A 14,328-nucleotide genomic window follows, 5' to 3' on the forward strand; every position below is an offset into this window, starting at 1 on the left:
GATGCATAGAGGTTTATAGTATGTTGACACTCAGGCTAAGAGAGTTGTCATAAAGTTTTGAAAGTTTTGATAAATATTTAGAAAGCGTTTGCAACATAGCAATTAAATGCGTGCAATTTTGCGGTTATCTATTTCTTTGACCACTATTAATTAAATACTCATTCTATTTGTGTAAAACTTCTGAGGTAATCTAAATATATTTCTAATGTCAATATTCTCATGTTTGTAAATATTTTGTAGACATTTTATGGTCAGTAACTGGTCGATAGGCTTAATCGATTCTGAGCCATTACAGATTCGTGGAAATTCGAAAATGACACTCAAAGGGTTAAACAAATCTTCATCATGTTTCATTGAATTTACTCTCTTCAACTCATGCTGATTCTGTAAAACTCTCAGAACAGTGAGTCATATCAGACAAATTAATCGAAGCTACAGAGCTCCACTTCCATATCCTTTGATTCGCAATAAGAGGTTTATGGATTATGCCAATGCTGTCAGGCTAACAAAAGACGATAGTTAACTCTACTTACAGAAATATCCAACACTCTCTATTCCGTGTCTCACCTCAGCTACGTACACTGTAAACAAAATTACAGATTATCATGGAAAAATCGCACATCACTGAAATGCATAGAAATACTTTATAATGGCGTTAATACATGAGCCAAACTATCAAGTATAATATGAGGAGTTGTCTTACGTCCCGAAAGGTTGTGTCTATTGATCACATCCGAGGTTGTCACACTGACATCACAGATTTGTGGCCCTGTGTAAAAATAGTGGTAACAAACAGTGTCAGTGGATATGCTTTATACCTACACGCAAGAGGCCAGTTCTGTTTGGCAGTGTAATTCCAAAGAGTTAGAATTAAGGATGCACAGATTCTAGGCATTGCAAATCAGAACGGATCGAGCTGTTGCTGTGTCTTTGATTTTTCAGAGCTAATTATTTTGCTTCAAATTATTTTGCCCCAACTCAGTTCGTCCAAACTCATTTTGCCCCAACTTATTTCGCCCCAACTCATTTCATCCCAACTCATTTCGCTCCAACTCATTTCGCCCCAACTCAGTTCGTCCAAACTCATTTTGCTCCAACTTATTTCGCCCCAACTCATTTCGTCCCAACTCATTTCGCTCCAACTCATTTCTACCCAACTCATTTTGCCCCAACCTATTTCGTCCAAACTCATTTTGCCCCAACTTATTTCGCCCCAACTCATTCCGTCCCAACTCATTTCGCTCCAACTCATTTCGCCCCAACTCAGTTCGTCCAAACTCATTTTGCTCCAACTTATTTTGCCCCAACTCAGTTCGTCCAAACTCATTTTGCCCCAACTTATTTCGCCCCAACTCATTTCGTCCCAACTCATTTCGCTCCAACTCATTTCGCCCCAACTCAGTTCGTCCAAACTCATTTTGCTCCAACTTATTTTGCCCCAACTCAGTTCGTCCAAACTCATTTTGCCCCAACTTATTTCGCCCCAACTCATTTCGTCCCAACTCATTTCGCTCCAACTCATTTCGCCCCAACTCAGTTCGTCCAAACTCATTTTGCTCCAACTTATTTCGCCCCAACTCATTTCGTCCCAACTCATTTCGCTCGAACTCATTTCAACCCAACTCATTTTGCCCCAACTCATTTCGGCCCAACTTATTTCGGCCCAACACATTTCGTCTCAACACATTTTGCCCCAACTCATTTCGCTCCAACTAATTTTGCCCCAACTCATTTCTTCACCTCTCAGTTAGTTGTCACTTATTATTCTTACTGGCTAACTGTATTTGTTTCTCCCTGCTGAAATCACTTTTAGAGTTTTTTAATTTGAACTTTAATATTACTGATTTTTTTATCTATTGGTAATTATGGAAAAAACAAGAATTAAATAAAAAACGCTGTCACAATGGGTGTTCGTAGATTTATTCTAGAATTTGTCAAAACTGACAACGGGCTTTAAATATTATAGCATGGTTTTCTTTATTGTCAAAGTAAAAGTTAGAATACTTTCCTAGTTTAATTAAATTCTTACATCGCAATAATAATATATGATAATATTTATAATAAATATGTTTATATCTATTTTTATTCTACGTCTAAATGATCCTTTTAATTTGAGGCTGTATGAGAGCTAAAACATCAGCGTCAAAACATCGGGGTCAAAACATCGGGGTCAAAACATCGGGGTCGAAACATTGACACTAAAATTGTGGCATCAAAATGGTGGCTCCAAAAATCACTAGACTTGCAAATCTATGTCAAAAACTATTTTAATCATGATGTACTGAAATTCGCAAAGCTTCCACAACATGTGTTTCTCCTCGCTAAAATAAGAAATATTCTGTATCAAATTTGTAACTTTCATTTTTACAATAGTTCAAAACTTTAAAAGCTTTTAGCTTTTTGAACATACCGGTTCTTTAACTTTGCATGTTTGGCTGAAGAGAAGTTGAAAAGAATCCTTTTTGTTTTAAAGTACAAAATTTAGACTGAGAGTTAATTTTAAGTCAAATGCTACTAACTATTGTAATTGTTAAAACACAATATTTCTGTAGTTCAATTCTTAAAAAGTTTAACACAAAACTTTTTCCCTATAGGAGCAAACAATAATTTAAAAAATGTTTTGAACTTGTAAGATCAGAAAAGACATGTCTGTCACACAACATCAAAAGATTAAAAATTCAAATTTTAGTCATCACTTACCAGCAACATACCCAGCAATAAAGGAGGCATGGAGGCTAAGCACGCAGATGCAGGTGGCAGTTGTACGCTGTGATACAGGGAACCAGGTGACAGAGAACAAGGATGGCATTACTGCTGTTACTGTTGGTGCAACTCCAATGAAGGTTGACCCAAACAGAAATAACCTGCAAAAAGGATAAACCATTTTACAGGAACTAAAGTCATGCCGAGGTTGTCAGCCATAATCTGTTCTAGAAAGCAGTTTGAAAAGCAGTTTGTTTAAAATCCGAACCTCTTGCTCCTTATTAGTAATGTAAATAATTTTACTCTTTGCAAGTCTAGAAAACAACTTTTTAAAGCTTTCCTTTACTATTTTATGCCATAAACTGTAACAAAAGAGAAGACAATATGTAGAATACAGTGATTGCCTCATAAAAACTATTAATAGACTTGGTTGGGGAACATACTGTACTGTTGTACCTGTAGCAACTCATACACTAGCCTTGTTTATTCAGAGTCATCTGTACTGTATGAAATTGATAAAAGTGTAGAATTAGACTGCTTTATTTTAATAAGAGATGTACTATCTAGAATCACAAAAGATACAAACCCTTATATACAATAATCTATATATATATATATATATATATAAATCTCCAAGTTTGTTCGTGTGTTTCTGTGTGTCCAGCTACAGCTATTAAAATTTTGAAATGAAATATTCGTTTCATGATGGATTTGATTGTATCGATTTTTCAAGACTCGCGATGTACTCCTCAAAACAGAACTCCCTTTTGGGTCATCGTCACTTTTCACGCTTCGTATGTCTGTTGTAGTAACTCAGCCAAGATACCTGATCTAAACTTTCTTTATATTAGATGATCCCACGACCAAACAGAGCAAAGCGATTGGTTGGGAGATTTATGATAAATGCACATGTGCACACAACTCCCAAAAATTATTCATCAACAATGAGACAAACCCTTGAATCAAAATTTCATCAACAAATTTAACCATCGTTTTGTAGAGTCATTAAAGTATAACAACGATACAAAACACATACAAACCTATTTAAATATGTTACCAAGTCTTTGTAAACCGTCGTTTTTATCTTAAAACTTACCCATCTGATCGGATTATACACAAATAGACAGATTTATTTGGACGAAAATCGTTATTAAAACTTGTCAAGCCTCACTTTTATAAAAGTTAAGACCGAAAATTGAAACGCCGAGCGAAAAAGAATAGAACGATTAAGTCGTGCGCATTTCACGAAAAAATAACGTGCAATTTTCACCAGTCTATAGCATCGTCGAAGGTTTCGGTGATTAACGTAGGAGTACTGAAATCGTTTCATTTTTGCCGATTTCAAATTCACTGACATTTCAGACACATTTGAGTACTTTGGTATTCTAACTGATGTCCAACGCAGTGTAAGTAAAGGATATGACGATGATATTTTTTTCTAATGATTTTTATGAGATTACGATATTTAATTATAAGTTTAGATATTCTTCTTGATACTTCTTGATATTGTTAGCTATGACGTTTTGAAATGTAAACAAAATTGCGCATTGGTTGTTTATTATTACTGTATTACTAGCACTAAGGTTGGATATTCTTTTTGATACTTCTTGATATTGTTAGCTATGACATTTTTAAATGTAAACAAAAATGTTTATTGGTTTTCTATTATTACTGTATTATTATATTAATAATATTGGTCATTCTAATAATATCAGTGCATTTTACTTCTAATATTGCATTTCTCCTATTGCAGGGAGAGAGATATAAACATATAATCTTTTCCTTTCATTATTGCTGTTTGTCATGACCAAACACCTTTTTAAATAAATTTTCTAAAAATCTATATAATAAATATCACTTTGTGATATTGATAGCTATGACGTTTTGAAATGTAAACAAAATTGTGCATTGGTTTTATATTATTACTATATTAATAATCTTGGTTATTCCAATCGAATCTAATAATCTTGGTTATATCAGTGAATTCGACTTCTAATATTGACCAATATTGCATTTCTCCTATTGCGGGGGGAGAGATATAAACATATAATCTTTTCTTTCATTATTGCTGTTTGTTGTATATAATAACACCCACACCCAGTACATTACAACTACCGTTGCAGCTACCATTGCAGTTAACCTATTGCACTGCAGTGCCATTTGACTGCTAATATTACATTTCTCAACCATCAGTACCCTTGCTTTTTCCAATATCACTTTTGTCGTGGGCTGTATGACAGTGGAATTTCTAGTATTAATATCTCTCTATATTATAAAACAGCCACAGAATTAACTACTTGATATACAGTCAATACTTCAAAGGTCGCATGAATGACGATCGCTTTTAGTAAACAACTTTTTCTATGCTACAGGAGTTAGGGCCTATGAAGAGGTCAGCATCAGTGCAGTGGTAATCTGTACAATCAGTAGGTTCAGTTACTTAATGAATAAGGTGATAAAATAAATAAAAAGGCAATTATCTCATCGTTGCAATATGGGTAACTTATCTTCGGCAGTAGTAGTTAGAATATACTCGAGTGGTAGTGTGATGAAATGTGCTGAATGTTTTTTACCTTCACTAGGGAAAGATTAACCAGGTATTATTGATTCGAATCTACCGGCAGTGAGCCTTTTTGTGACGTCGAATTGTGGTCTAGCCGCGGATGCCTTCACACAAATTTTGCAAAATTAAATGGCGCCAAATTCGTTCAGATTTTACCGTTTCTATGATTCATAGAGGAAAAAACTGCAAATCCATTTAAATTATAGAAACCCAATAACTGTCTAGGTCCATAACATGGTTTAACATAGGCATGGTCCTAGTCTAGGCATATAGCATGGTTCGGTATAGCTATGGTTCTATACCTGCTAGCTTTGGCTTTTTAAATCTTCAAAAGATTTTATTACGACTTAGGACTATAACAGATAACAGCAGGACAGCAGAGTATGCTGACATCAAAGCCTTCTGGGCTGACTAAAGTATTAGTTCGCTGTTGCAAGTACATGTATGTAATCGCCATCAGGCTGGATGAAGATAAGATATTTGCTGAAGTAGTCCTGTATGTAATGTTTATTATGTATCACATATTTATTGTCAGATTTATGTAGAGTTGGTGTTTTCATCAAAGCATCATTGAAATGAATATTTTAATATAATCAATGTTAAAATTTTCGCAAAAATCTTGAAATCATACATTCTACCTATATAAGACAATGTATACTCCTTATATGCAATTGTGTTATATAGCGCAGTACCCTCTTATAAAAACGCTGTTGGTTTAGCAGACTTTGTGCTGGGAATTCTCTGACATTTTATTCACATCATCTATTTAAAGTTTTCTTAAAAGTAAGTTTTAACAGAGAGTAATGTAGAGAGTATGTTATGGACATCCTACTAACTTAAATATAAAATTACTGTTTTTTGTCAAAATACTCAAAGAGATTAGGGTAGAAATTACAATTTTAAGCACATGAACAGTGTCAAGTGCGGGTCATTTTGCAGTATTTCTAGGAAATTGATGATGTAAGAGGAATAAAAACATGAAGTTCAGGAAAGTTTAATGAATAAAATTTAATCTCAGCAAAAAAATAACCACAGGTAAGTATCAAAAACAGTTTATGCAAAGTAAATAACCATACTCAGGAAATACAATGCTTAAACTAAATGCCTGATTCTGGAGTCCAACAGCATGCCAGCTACTATTAATACTATTACTACTATTACTACTACTACTATTACTATTACTACTATTATTATTACTACTACTCCTACTACTATTACTACAATTATTACTACTACTACTACTACTACTACTACTACTACTACTACTACCACTACTATTAGAGGTGGAACGAGACAGGTTTTTTATGTTCGAGACGAGACTCGAGAAACTGTCTTGTAAAAATTCGAGACTCGAGAAACTGTCTTGTAAAAATTCGAGACTCGAGACACGAGACAGTGCAATAATGAGCATTTGGTGATGATATCACAACACAAGTACTAGCGTACTTGTTATATATAAAATTGATAAACCTCTTTTTAAATTGAATTTTCACCTGGTGTAAACGATTTGAATACAACATTTTAATAGTGATATGCATGTAGTTTTTGTAAACAAAAGTGACACAAACAGCTCTAAAATACCGAAGTTATATATTCTAAGAATATTGAGCTTGATTGATCATAACTATTAAAACATATTGCTTTGTACATGTATATTTTTAACATCTATTGAATAAGTCTTACATTTAATGTAATGTGTAATGAAACCGATAGCCGTCGCTCTACAAAGAAATACCACAACTAAAAGAACACACGATAACACTTTCATTCTTATCGTTTCATTAATGTTAAGTTTTGTTTGTGTATTAACTGTAGTATGTGAATTATATTTAAATTGTACTCATGAAATTATATGAATTACTGTATACATGTACACGTGTATTCTTATATTGAACTAACAATAACGGCATTGTTAACCGAACACGGACTATGGTCGACACGGCCTTCTGTTCATTTCTCTGTGTCCGGGCAAGTTTTACCCGCGGTTGGTAGTATATAAAAGAGGCCCGAATTTTATAAAGGGTAGTTGGTGTTTAGACACGATACGATAAAATACAGACATTTTACCCGCAATAGTCTCATTATCCGAGGATTATCCGAAGAGTAATTAGATACGACCCGGTATCTGTTTTAAGGACACTGAACCGAACTACAATATTTTAACAGGGCCGTTGTCCGGACTACATGATTAGACTCGGTGGCCAACATAATCAATAGCAACAGGTAGTAACGGACCGGGTATAACTTTAAAGGCAGTTGCCCGCAATCCATTACAATATATGGAGTTGTTGCTACCGCAAGAAGCCATGTTTTAACAACCGTGCGCAGGCGCTTTAGTTCTATTTCCTGTCTCGAGTTTGGCAATAGTCAAGTCGAGACGAGACCGATACGAGACGAGACAGGTCGATACTCGAGACGTCTCGTGTCTCGTTCCACCTCTAACTACTATTACTACTACTATTACTGCTACTACTACTACTGCTATTCTAAGCATTCCTGAAAACACGACTGTGGCAGTGATGCCAAACGTGTCCATGTGGAGAGTGCAATCTTGTCATTTAGTTATCATAAGTGATCACCACTTATCATAAGTTCCAATTAGCATAAACTGCTCTGAAACGTACCAACCACTTTATTGAAAGTTTTTGATCGATCGTTCAGGATAGACTTATTCTGTGATCACTAAAATTAAACATTAATGTTGCACCACACCAACGGTCTAGATATGAATGTTATTGATCTCCTAAGATACCATGTCAGTCAAAGGCTGAACCTTTTTTAATCCCATAATGTGTCAGCCTTTCTGTCAATCAAAGTTGTGTCATGGGCATGCTCTGATGCCATAACTCCAACCATAACAAAACATGTATTTCTTGAGCCTGGTAAATGTGCCTGCAGGTACAACAATCAGTAATATTTACTGATTTAATCATTAAATCAGATGATATTTGCTATGAATCACTCAAACTCAGAACTGAATCAGAACTACTCATGAGGTGAGCCACTCAAAACGTACAAAAAACATATAGAACATGCTTGTGTTAGCATGACATGCTCAGCAGCATAGGCAAAACTATTATGCCTTAAATGCATTGTATATAACAGACATAGATGCTGTCAGAGCATTAAATCTATGCCAACTCTTGTTTAGATTTTTACTATTATAAGAGCCATGTCAGTTGATCTGAAAAAAAGATGTTGAACAAAAGATCACAGTATTCAAGATTCGAACTCACAACTTCCAGCATGCTGACGCAAAACCTTAGCAACTCCACCACTGAACTGCTTACTGGCAGCTCTGAATAATTGTGCAGTATTTACAGTTATTATACCAAATGATCTCTCGTGGCACACTAGTCTGCAAAGACTAGTTTTTATTAAAGGACCTACCGGTATTTTGGTATGAAATATTCTTTGAAAATATGCAACATAGCTGATTAAAGTAAGAGCTACAAAAGCCCGAAATTATAATAGCGCCCTCAAGTAATTATTTTCTTATAATTTATTTAAAAATTAATTATACTTTCTAAATTCTTACGCCAAACGTCAATCAGTCTGCAGGCCGCAATGTAAAAAAATGGCACGTTAGGAATCTGAGCATCTGATTTCCAGGGTCTTGAATAACAAATGGTTTCATAACCAACTGAAGCGGTTGCCATGCGGACTTTCGCTTGGTAAATAGAGGAGGGAGTTATGTATGGCCAACCAAAAGTTACGAGGTGGTATAGGAAAACAACTATGACACAACCTTCTTGACTCTTACCAAATTCCATTCCAAATGAATTGCAACTTGAGGGATTCTTGGCAACAGACCAGAGTTAGCTTACAAGTGGCAACCAGGACACTATGATGAGGAATGCGGACCTAAACAATACCGAGTTTAGATAGGCACCAAAAGTGTACAAACTCAGCATATCAAACCATAGACTTAGCTATTGAACCTTCAGAAATATTACATAGCTTTAGCTCTTTGCAGCACTATGAGCAATAGCCTAGTGAAGTGAAAAAGCTCGCAAACATCTAGGACACATGCTGAATATCTGTCAATTTTTACTGCAATCAGACTATGCTAAGTTTCAAATCACTAAAGCTGAGTTAGCTTTGGTTTCCTTGTAGAGCAGGATAACCATTTTAGGTTCATGTGATAATTTTTGGCAAATTGACCAAAAGAAACCGCAACAACTCATTAACGCTAACTAGAAATGACTTGAATGGTGACACTGAATGACATATTTTACAGAAAAATATCAAAGATTGCCAATGTATTTTATGGATGGAATTGATTTTGTCAAGGTTTTGTTGTGGTTGCGTCAGATGACTAGCCTGTTTTCTTCACTCTGTTTTTAAGAAGCCCTTTAACCAAAGAATAGTGGTGGCTAGGAATTATGAGCTACGGATTAACAGACTTGAGCAAACTTAAACTCCTAAACCCTGGCTGAAGCTTCAAACACAACATCTTCACTTTCACTCTAAACCACAACTCCAGACCCTTACGAGTCATAACCAGTTTTTAACCTTGAAAGAAATTCACTTCTCAAGGCGGGACGGTGCGACGGTGCGACGGTGCGACGGTGCGACGGTGCGACGGTGCGACGGTGCGACGGTGGCAGAGTTTAAATGTTTATCTTATGTATAAGTTCCCTACAATCTATTTTATTAGAAACTCATGAATTCATTTTCACAAGTATTCAGGACAATTGTACTCAATATATATATAGTAATTTATTGGCAATAAATTCATTTCAAAAATAAAAAAGGTTTTTCAAATTATGCCATACAACAGGAAAACAAAAAAGAAGAAAGGGTAACAGTTAGCCATTAAAATTGAATAAATAGTCTGACAAATAGTGTTTAAAATGCCTTTCTTTGCTAAGAGAGTGGATATCAAGTGGAAGATTGTTAAAACAGCTCACAATGATATTTTCAAAATAATTGTTACTGGTTGTATGCAGTTAGTTTATATCACGGAAGTTGAAATGAGCTGAGAACCTGTAACTGTCCTATAAACAACAAGGACACAAACCATGAAAAGCCTTGAAACATTGAATTAAAGTAAAATCAACAAAATGAGCTGAATTGTATTGAAGTTAATGTACTTAATGAACACACTCATGGATTTTTGTCATAAAAAAACTTGCGCCAAAAATAAAAGAAACCTCATTCTTCTCTAGCATTCAATGCTAGTTCATGATCATCACTTTGATAAATTCATCTTTGTAAAACATTTTCCCAAAGGAGTGATTTATAAACATTCAGCATGAACAAGCAAACAAGACTAGAACAAACATGGATAGCCATTGCTAATGAGAGACAGCTATCACCTCAGCTAGCAGAAACACTTGGGAGTGGCGTATCAGTAAAGTTAAATTATATATTTTAGAAAGTACAGAATAGTTTTTTGTATTTCTATTGAGGTATGTAGTTGGCTGAGAAAATATTTATTAGTAGAGATTGATCAATCGATCCATTCCATACATAACAAGGTCAATATGAAGCCCAAAAAGTATGATCATGTTGAAAACATCAAATTAGTTAAAGACACGCAAAAAACTATTTGAACCAAAACTGTATTTTAGCTACTAATAATCAACAAAGATCCTTTCAAAAAATATTTTGAAAAACTTCAAATAAAATATTGGAGTTGCCTTCACTTGAAAAGTGATGCTAATCATAGAAATTTTTATATCTCCATTCACCTGAAACAGTAATGTTGTTTTACTAACCGTTGTGACTTCGTGAAAAGCATTTTGCTGAACTTACTATCAACAAATTTCAACGACACATTATGTGCTCATACTGCATGAGGTAAAACTCTTAAGCAATAATGAAATTTCTTCTAGCTGATTTGCAAATATGTAAATCACTTGAAAACTTTTAATTATTTTATTTATGTTTGAAAAAAGATTGCATAAGTGATTGAGTCAGGCCAAGGGAAGCAACCTAATGTACATATTTTTGTCAAACCCAATCAACAAATAGCTATTGCCTTTTAATGTATTTCAAATTCTCATGGATAGATATTAACTTAATCTACACAGGTCAAGGTTGTTTTTACTTAGGTTGCAAATTAGACTTAGAGACAAGGAAGTAACAAAGTACAGCAGAGTATATTTATTATAGAACATTTCTTCCGAGCTCCTGCGTGAAGCTACCAGAGCCATGTGAATGCAGTAATATTTCATCTATAGTCTAAATGGGTTGGATGCAATTACTAAGCTTTCATACAGCATAGTTTAGCAACAACTCGGCGAACCAGTACCGAAGCACCATGCTGGACCACCTAGCAGATCACAATTCCTAGAGCCTAGAGTAAAGTGATGGATATGAGACGCCTTATGTCAAGGTTGTATCTTTAACCTATGAGCACGTACAAGTGCGGTGCATATGGTCACTAAAGCCATTTCTATGGCACAGAGATTGTGCATCGTACGGATGTTTCGCTTCCAGATAGCAACACAAAATTACGAGCAAATGAGAATGGTGCGGCTGTTTCCATGATGGCATTGCAAGGCCATATGGAGTTGTGTCACTACGCTATCACTGTATAGAAACTTAGTAAATAACAGCTGGAAGTTATCGAGGTATTTCAAATTTTCATAACTATCAGTAACTCTTTCTTTTGAAGGCCCGTGTACAATATTGTTCAAATCAACGTTTAGCTGTGCGATGGAGCGCAATGATTAGCTGTTGTGATGTCATCACCAATGATAAGGTGTAGACACTGTGAGCGATTAGCTATGGGTGCCCACTAACCAATTAGAAATTAGGAAATTGAATTAGTAATATCACAGGTCCTTGTGTTATCTTTTAATAGTCTTATGTAAATCATCATGAGCGTAGTTTTTCACCCATGCTTGCAAATATGAATCGACATCGATCTTCACAACTGTTGAAATTGGATCCGATGCAGTCAACAAACAACCAATCAAGATGCTAACACTTGCGATCATCGGTTTCAAAGTTCAACGTGCTGAAAGTCCATCGCATCATCACTAGCAACGATTATACTGACGGCTCATCGCAAAATGACGTCATAGCAGCCCATCGTTGCGGTTCATCGTACATGTAATCATCGATTTGAGCAATGGTGTGCACGGGCTTTGAGAGTCATCGCATCTAAAAGAGACAGAGGCTGTCGGTGACTCACCAGAAGGTTTTGCTGTGAAGAGCGAGATTCCATAGAGCACAGCCGAGTACTAGGGATGCACTGGCCAGAAGTACACCTGCTCTTACGCCTAAAATATAACAAGTAACAAACCTTAAAGGTATCCCACTAATTGGATCAGTACACAATAATAATAATAATAATAATAATAAGTGTGTTAAAAGATCAGTAAAAATTTGGCAATAAACCAGGTCATGCCAGTTAAGGTCGCAAAACGTCCAATCGATGAAATCATCGCAAAACACTTTAAAAAATCAACTTTGTCAAAAAAACATTGTTTATGGAGAGAGTGGTCCCTCCTGAACAATTGAGTTGATTGTACCAAATAGAAGCCGTACCTTCCCAAGGTAATAAATATGGCAAGCATTATGTGGACAACCAGAAAATTGTCAGCAATGTTATTTCAAAAACCAGTGAAGCAAAAAAGTAACGAGATAAAATATAGTTTTCAAGTGTTTCAGTTTTCAATACAAGTGGATCATCTACGCTACCGATATTGGCATATTATTTGCAAGACCTGTAGAGAAATTTTTTGCCATTCAAAAAATTACTTTTTGCACTAATTTACAAGAATCACAACATATAGATTGAGACATCATGGAGTTTATTACAAATGGTCCTTTTGGTAAGGTGAAACAAGCTAATCCACATATCTCTTAAAATTATGATTTAGCAAGGTTCATATTTTTGGAAAGTTATTCATTTTTTGTCACTAACTAATTGTGAGAATAAGGAAACAACTTTTTAGGACTCCAAAAAATTTGACTTAGAGCTGCCAGTAGAGACTGGTCGGAATTGAGAATTATCTCCCGTGAGATTATATCTGGGCTTGCACTGCAGAAGTTGTTATCAGAATATAATGTGAAACTATGTATTGTGAAAAGCTCAATGCTACATATTGTTTGTTTATCTATTGAGGTATCTGATTGGTTGATATGAAATTAACTACTAGAGATCGCCTGATTGGTTTATTCCATAACAAAGTCAGTAAGAAACACAAAAGACATTTGAAAACATTTAATTAGTTAGATCGTAACAAAATCATATTTTAACCCAAAACTGTATTTAAGATACTAGTAATTATCACAGATTTTCTCAAAAGTTTCTGTTAACTACAAATCAATGATCAAAGAAGTTGCCTTCTTCTAAAAAGTATTGCAAATCGAAACTATTTGTATCTCTATTCACCTGAAACAATAATTCTGTTTTACTACCCACGGTGGTCTCCCGAAAGCATGTTATTAAACTTGCGATCAACAAAATTCAAATCAATCAATCATAAAGTATTTGCTTATTTGGCATGATAGGAAACTCTTACTCCCGAAACTGAACTGATGCTCCAAACTATCACAATATGGTTTTGCGAATGATGCAAACGTTACTGTTTCATACCTGGTAAGCTGGTGGTGAGATTTATTATAGGAATTACAACTCTCTGTAATACGAAAACTAAACTCCTATCTCCAAAATAGAACAAACCAGTTTGATTCCATCAAATTCATTTCAAGCAAGATTACTGACCCATAAATTTTATGCTTCTCAAGTTATTTAGTCTGGAAGACAGAGAGTATTAACTATACGCATCTAGATAACTGGTCTATATGCATTAGAATGTCAATAATTGCTATCAGCAAATGTAGCATTTGAACTTCCATCCTCTCCAAAGGGTTTTAACCACAAGAGTGTCAATAATTTAGGTATGTCTTAGTATAATGCAAGTAGGACCGCTCTCAAACACTAAAGATTTATTGGCACTATTCTCCGTCACTAGGCACTAGCCGGTTTTTTAACAGCTGCTTAATATTCAATGACCTATATTGACGTTTGATTTATGTGTGAACAGCTCTCAGAATATTATTACACTCTGGGAACCAATTTAGTCAAGGCAATGTGAACT

General features: G+C 35.0%; 1 protein-coding gene across 1 annotated transcript in view; it reads right to left on the reverse strand.

Moving 5' to 3' along the window:
* LOC137394644 (solute carrier family 49 member 4 homolog) overlaps positions 1-14,328 on the reverse strand; it is a 46,741-nt gene that overhangs the window by 13,914 nt on the left and 18,499 nt on the right. The window contains exons 3-6 of the mRNA XM_068081400.1: positions 12,414-12,501; positions 2,701-2,864; positions 704-769; positions 534-581 (exon numbers count right to left, since the gene is read on the reverse strand). Coding sequence (XP_067937501.1) covers positions 534-581; positions 704-769; positions 2,701-2,864; positions 12,414-12,501 — 366 coding nt within the window. The remainder of the gene's footprint in view (positions 1-533; positions 582-703; positions 770-2,700; positions 2,865-12,413; positions 12,502-14,328) is intronic.

This window comes from Watersipora subatra, chromosome 4 (genome assembly GCF_963576615.1).
Source record: "Watersipora subatra chromosome 4, tzWatSuba1.1, whole genome shotgun sequence".
Lineage (NCBI taxonomy): Eukaryota > Metazoa > Bryozoa > Gymnolaemata > Cheilostomatida > Watersiporidae > Watersipora > Watersipora subatra.